General features: G+C 39.3%; 1 protein-coding gene across 2 annotated transcripts in view; it reads left to right on the top strand.

Annotated features, from left to right (window-relative positions):
• The first annotated feature begins 232 nt into the window (after positions 1–232).
• Positions 233–7,356, top strand: part of LOC146704235 (UPF0606 protein KIAA1549) — a 34,518-nt gene continuing 27,394 nt past the window's right edge. For both annotated transcript variants that reach the window (XM_085461251.1, XM_085461250.1), the window contains exons 1-2: positions 233–435; positions 1,129–1,419. In XM_085461251.1, the coding sequence (XP_085317377.1) occupies positions 1,287–1,419 (133 nt within the window). In that variant the 5' untranslated portion in view covers positions 233–435; positions 1,129–1,286. The remainder of the gene's footprint in view (positions 436–1,128; positions 1,420–7,356) is intronic.

Below are 7,356 nucleotides of genomic sequence, written 5' to 3'. Positions count from 1 at the left end.
CGGAAGAAGGTCAACTCTATACAGCCAATAAAAATATAATAGCTATACCTTGGGGTGAGTGCATCAATGCGTGAGGTTGCCGTGGAAGCCGCAGACGCCTCCTGACGAAGACCAACCTAATGTTTAAAAGGCCACCGTGACAGAAAAGAGGCTGAACCAATGGGAATACGCCTTAGCAAATTAGAAACTAATCAGATCTGTCAGAGGGCGGGGCTATCCCAATCCTCGGGACGAGAGAAGGTAACTGTTACCAAAAGAGTGTCAGATGAAAGCCAGTCGCCAGTTCGTGCACACCACGTATACACTGCAAAAACTTCAAAGGCACGCAGGTGGGCACGAGGACGTTAATGACAGAGCTCCACACAGCATTTCATCCAAGGATATCCTCTCCTCACGCTCACAAAGGAACTGATAGAGTTGGAGCTCCCTTTCTTGGTAAGTCTGTGTGCGCAGCTATGAGCTGGCTTACAGGAATGGCAGGGGGCGAATTGAGAAGGAAAAATCGCTTTATGTATGCACTGAGCGCAAGCTTTGGGATATATCATCAAATTATTTTGGCTAGGCAGCGTTTAGCGTTTTCCTGTCAGACTCAAACGAGGGATGGAACCTGCTTTGTCTAGCTAAATGAAAAGCCACATGACCATTAAGCTTGCAAGTAACGGGACGGGATGTAGGACAAGAGACTACTGTATCATGATAAGACCCGCTGTGAGAGCGTCTTAAAGCCAGCCATACATCCGAGGGATGAGGTCTGTGCTGGATCGTCTTTTGCTTTTTTGACCTCCTTACAGATTTGTTCCCCTTATATGGAGTAAGTTGCTTTGTTTTGTTTATTTGATGGGATAATAGTCGCTGTTTTCACGACCAATATGGCCATGAGTGTGAAAACTGCAGGATAAATAAGGGAAATACTCACTTTTTATCAACGATCCAGGGCATGGATAAAAGAAAATGTGTTGCTCCAATCATCCAATGATATCTGTTATTAATGTTACCCTAAAATTGCAGGTTTGAAATGATTTAAGTAGTTTTCACTTGTTCTTCAGCTTACTGGGGGATTCTTAAGTTAACACAGTGATACTCAAGCAGGCTGTTCTTAAATGTCTCACTGTTGCTTCTTTTCAACAGTTTTTCTCCACTACAAAGACATGTGATGGAATAAGGGGCCTTAAAGTGAAGAAGAGCAAACTAAGGCGCTCGCAAAAACCTAACCTGCGATTGTCTTTTTGGAGTGAATCTTCTCTCCTTAACCGGATGACATGCCTTGACTCGACACCCACCGTACCATGGCAGGTTTAGTCTCCACTGTGTGTTTGGTGGTGATGCCCAAAGCTCTCATGCACACCCACAGCCAACGTGCTGCGCTTCTGGTGGTAACGGTGTTGTTAATAGTGATTGCAGCTGACTTACCTGGGGCAGGTAAGAGAACACTTTTCTTTTTTTGCTGACTCACACAACATGATCCACTAAGTACCTTGTGTTACATAAGTGGCACGGATCAATATCGTGTCCAACATTCAGGTAGCTTTGAGGAACAGCATTTAGAAATAATATTCCAATTGAGTTCAAGTTGCAAATAAAAATCGAATCGGCACACGTTAATGTTTATTTCAGATTAAGAACGCTACAAGGAGTGTATCTGGGATTCTTTTGATGGTTAGATTTGCAAATTCTAAGTCTTTTTTTGTGATTTTCACTTAATCTAACTGAATAACTGCATTAACCTGAAAGCAAATGTCAGTATTTCACACACATGTTGTCTCTTTTTGTGATACTATTGTGTTAATGTATCCATGATCCATTCTGGGTGCAATCAAGATCTTTATCTTGGTTTGCTTCTGGTATAGCTTACGCTTGCTCATCCTGATGACTGGTCAGAGAGAAATAGGAAGCCCCGAGGCATTAGTCAGTTTCTCTATATAATGTGTTCATTGTTACAAATATGTGCTATATTTTAACAATATCTGACAACTGTTATAACCAGTCACATCCAGGCAATGCCTTTTTTGTGGGCCATTGAACAGCGTCGCTCATGTAGTTGGGGGTTGTTATTATTACAGGCCGTGTATAAGCCAACTTAACCAGTCAGCTTCCAGTCATAAGCTTGCTTTCCTTAAGTGTAAGCCACTATTGCTAACCTTTTTCCTTAAAAAGGGCCTTAATGACAAAGTCATGAGCCGTTTCATAGAAATATACATGAATTCGTTTTTATTTGTCACTTCATTTGTGGAAACAGCTTCTGTCTGTTAGTTCGCTTCGGTGTGAACTTACCACTGTTATGATTTTCATGAGAACAGGGCTTTCTGCCCTGATGCAGTCACACTGAAGACTACACAGACACATCCTTGAATCAGAAGTGACTCAGTTCCTCTTGTACACAGAGTCTGGGGTTAAACCAACTTCCAGTAACTGTAGAAAGAGAAAGTGTCTAAACCCTCCGACTTGATGGGTGCTTTGTCCGGGCTTAATTTTATTGATAGTGACATTATCCCACTAACACACTGGCCAGTGAAAAAGACCGTGTTTAGAGGGTAGCCAAAAACTCATGATATTGGATGGTAATAGGATTATGTATTAAATGCCTGGGTGAAAACCTTGTGCAGGAAATTAGGCATTAGCGAGTCTTGAACTCACACTTGTTTGATAACACCTCCATTCGCAGCTTTTTAGCGCAGGCTATCAGCCATTTGTTATATTGCAGTTTTTCTCAGCGTGTAGCTAAAATACTATCAAATCATTTGGTAAAGCACGACATCTGATTGCAAGTTTGATATATTGACATGTGTGTTATTTGCATTTGATTGTCATTTTTAATTAGCATTCAGAGATGAACATGTTTCTTGTGATAGCCTTCTAAAGGATACGCTAGATATACGTCGATGGTTTAACATCTATTTGTTTATGGTTAAACATTTTAAGGCTGTTTGTTTCTTTTTTTGTTTGTTTTGTAAGAATTCACCTGTTTATTTTCTCATTTATTTAGCAAGTGGCTAATTCTGTGGAAAATACTGATCAAATCTGAAAGTTTCTTTTTAGATTTTTAAATCTTATTTCAGATCAAACGTTCAAAATTTGTTTTTGTTTTTTTAGAATTAACATTTTTTGTTTTCATGGCAGAACAGAGGAAGTAAATAACAACACCAGCAAAAAAGTAACAGCATTCATTATTAGCCATTTTCATCCTTCATGTCCTATATTTTGATAAATTGGTATTGATGATGATGCTGACTAAATAAGACCCTTTCAGGAGCATCTTATAGACACTTCTCCTTTAATTTGGACAAATCTCAGGCAGCTGCTAAATCTTCCACAGTAGCCTGTTTCATTTTAAGCATCTTCCATTTTTTTTAAAAATCAACATTATGGCAAAATTTTATTTGTTTACTTATTTATTTTGAAAAGTGAAGTTAGGAACTCAGCATCTTGTAGAGCCCCCTGAGGAGGAAGGACTTTGGTTCCTCTCATTAGAACTTGTGATTCTGCAGATAAAGCAGAAATGGTATGGAGTATAAGAACTAGCTCTGCTAGTTATCCTTCTAGTTGGATTGGTACAGGTACCTGCCCACGTTCAGGCTGCCTACTACAGAGCAGTCTTATTTTTTGTGGAATGTAAAGTTGTTTTTATCTTGTGACTAAAACTCAAACAAAGCTTTGTAAAAGTATTTAAATAAATATTGAAAAAGGAAATGAATAGAATTCAGCAATAGGAATTTTTGGATATTTGTTGGTCTGATAGCAGAAGTGCAAAATAAGGTCTGATTAATATACATTTGTACATTGTGTTAGGTGTGTAATACAAAAATATTGCTGCTTTGTTGAAAGGAAAGTTTCTTTTACACAATTAAGAGGTGTAACCATTGCTGCTCATACAGCTACTTTAATGTCAGATACACTTTCTAGCTCTTATCTGGTGACACGAGGCTGTAAAATACGTACTCATTATCCTGCACTGGGAACTAAAATGCTTGGAATAAAGGTTCTGTTCTTCAGTTGTAGGCTGTGATTGTGAGATCACACATTTTGCTCATGGTCTTCACCCATCACTGTTCACTTCACTTTGTTCATCAGCAACATGACAGCTTTCCAAGTTTCCGTAGTCTGTATCAACACTGATGTCACCAGTCTAACAGCTTTCCTCTTTCAGTTTCTGGGTCAAATAGAGCATGGCGACCGACGTCTTATTGTTCCTCCAGACCCAACACCACACAGGAGACCCATGTCCTGACTTCTGTCAGGCTTCTCCTCTTAACAGTTTCTGTTAAAGAAATAGTTCGGCATGTAAACTTCATATCTGAATTGAAAAATATGGAAGATGCTGTTCGAAACTTATAAAATGCCCTTGAAATTTTACCTCAGCAGTACCTCTCTCTCTCTCCACACCACAATCCCTGGCAAGTTCAGCATAGAAAGCTGCAGGCCAGCAAAGTCCTGTCTAATTACCAGTGTAGTCTGTTTCCATGTGAAATGCGATCTGTGTGGGATGACAATATGGGCATTCATTATTCATTAGAGCTGGAAGCCAGTTGCAGATCAATGGTTAGAACCTATCAAAAGCCAAACACTGGGTACTTTTGCACTCACCAGGCCTGGAGGCCGAGCACAACGAGCTCCTGGGAAGCAGCCAGTAGCCGACCTTGCCTACTCACTAGCCTCTCCTAGCATTATTTGGCTCTGCTGAGCGTGGTAGAAGCTGGTCAAGAGACAGCGAATGATGTGACACTGACGACTATTTAACTCAAGTCTACAGTGTTATTATTAACGTCATTATTTCTCTCGATAATCGTGTCTGATAGCACGTATACACATCACAGTTATGATATAGTCGGCTGTTCTGCCAATGGCTGCACTCGAGTTTGTGTAATCTTTTCCACTTGCCTGCTATTACCTGCATCTTGCTCGTGGGTTGTGATGTGAAGGTGCCATAGTCTGGCCCATGAATGTACATCTGGTAGTGATTTTGTGTACCCTTTTTTTGGTGGGGGTTACCAAGGCAATTTTCCACCAGAGTATCACGAACCTACATAGCATCTTATTTAAAAAAAGACTAGTTGATTTTTGTTGTTTGTTTTTTGAAAGCCAGACATTATTACTTATTAATATTGTGTTAGGATTAGATTTTGCCCATTTTTTGGAGCAGATATATTCAAATAGTATAAAACAGAATTATAATAGCTGCAGTAATATTATAGGAACTGTCTGTTTGCTATTGACTTCCTTCCTTCCATATGTGATTATTAGCATAATATTTATTAAATTCAGCACCAAAGCAAACATTGCATTCTATCCAGTTCAATATTCTGTATTCTGCTTTTTAAAGATTAGATTTGAGAGAAATTAATAAAAAATAGTCTTATTGTTGTTGAAAACCGAGAACTTGGCTGCCTTCCTCTGCAAAAGTTATTGGTTACAGAAACACAGAGTTGTAAAACTTTCATTATTAAATACATTTCCCTGACTTTGCCTACAGTTTCTTATACTAACAGTCTGCCAGTGTCAGGAGCTTAAAATGTGCAATGCAGAGTTCATAATTTGACAGGAGGCCACATTGAGGCCATATTGCGCTGAGCCCAAATCTGCTCTGATGAGCTGCAGCTGATTATTTATATATTTATCAGAGCAGATGGCTCGGTTCAGCACGGCCTTCTTTCAGCTTCTCCAGGCTAAATCATTTTGTTTTGGCCCTTTCAGGATTACTGCACCCACTTAGAAGCCAAACAGTAAGCATTTGACCAAACCCTTCAGACAAAATTAGTTATTTGAAAGCAGCTTCCTACGAGCTTTATAGGGAACTTAACCTCGCCCAGCAGACAGTGTTTGTTAATCCAGAACGTAACGTCTGAGAGTGTAATGAGACAAAATAGAAGAGGCTGCTGACTGATACCTTCCAGTCTTTAAAGAAAATCAAGACTTTAAAAGTGAATGAGCGTGTCCAGATTTCAAGTTAAATATTCAAATACATCATCATAACCTCCTTCTCTATGGTGAACCCATCTCTTTTTTATGCCCACCTTGCTGTTGTCTTAAAAACAAGTATTCCCTCAGGAAAAAGAAAACAAAAACAAAGGTCACATTAATATTTGATGGTATTTTAAGTGCAGGCATGACCCCAGTCAGGTCTCATGTTCATTTTTGGTCAAATCAGAACAGTCTCTCTAACTATGAAACTTAATGTTAAGTTTCATTTATTTCCTTTATTTGACTCTCGTCGGTAACTGTAACATTTGTATCTGGTTTCTGTTTATAGGCCGTACTTTGTTGATTTAAGTCTGTTCTTTAATCTTCCGCTGCTTGGTGTAAGCTGACTTCAACAAGTGTCTGCAGTGCATAAACTGTGTGTTTATAATAAATGTACCCTCTATAGCTCTGAGATTTGGGTTTTTTCTGTCAGGGGAGCTTCTTTAGTTTTGGCAGAGACACTGATCTAATAGAACTCTGCTGATAAAAACAATTAAATCTTTCCCATCCTAAAAGCTTCCCTGATAAACTAAACGTCAGCACTGATTGTATGACTGCTCTCAACATACACGGCTCCTGCCAACTGAAAAGCGCCAGTCACGCAACGGGCTGAGCTGAAAACAGAACCATGTGTGGGGGTGTAGTTAACATTAATGCTAAAAAGACCCTTTCTTCTGTCCTCTTTCCCCCCCCGAATAATACTGCCATTAAATTACTTTCTTTTTTAGCAAAAACGAATCTGGCAAACACAGGAAATTGTGCTGTTATAGCACTCCTTCACTGGTATCTCAAGTTTCTTGGTTTAAATAGACATATGTGCTTGCATGGATTAATGTCTATGCTGTGTGTGTATTTACAAACACATCTTTGTGTTGCTATTTGGCTGATTCATATTGTTTAAGTAACCGTATTCCAGTAATCGGTTCCTATAAAATTTCCCTGTAAAATCAGCTCTGACCAGTACAGCAGGACCACATATCTTTGTAGAATAATTGTAGATTTTTATTAGTTTTTTTGTATAAAGACTCATGTTACTTTCCTTTAGTGTGGACTGTTTGCTGAGTCTCTTCCACTCAAAAATATGCATACTCATCCTCGTCGACTTGGATTAAAGCAGATGGAGACAGGAACGCATTAATTATTATTTTCGGCTCCTGAAAATGCCCTCGCAGACATGCTTACGTCTGTCACTTCTTACATCCCGAATCCTATTTTTCTGGAGCACCGAGTCATTGCATTATTCCCTCTTTCTGTTTATATGTGAGCACAGTGTCTCGTTGAATAAAGGAGACAAGTGAAAGGTATTTTCTCTGATTCTGTTCCAGACGTCAACAAGAGTGCTGTTTGCTGACAGGCATTATTAGGTCCCCTCTTTGGGCCTTGGGATCTGTTTTCATGTGA

This window comes from Copadichromis virginalis, linkage group LG7, assembly GCF_057382275.1.
Source record: "Copadichromis virginalis isolate Kocher_CV1m ecotype Utaka linkage group LG7, C_Virginalis_male_GT1.1, whole genome shotgun sequence".
NCBI classification, from domain to species: domain Eukaryota; kingdom Metazoa; phylum Chordata; class Actinopteri; order Cichliformes; family Cichlidae; genus Copadichromis; species Copadichromis virginalis.
The sequence above is the reverse complement of the archived record's forward strand: the minus strand, read 5'-3'. Positions and strand labels throughout refer to the sequence as shown.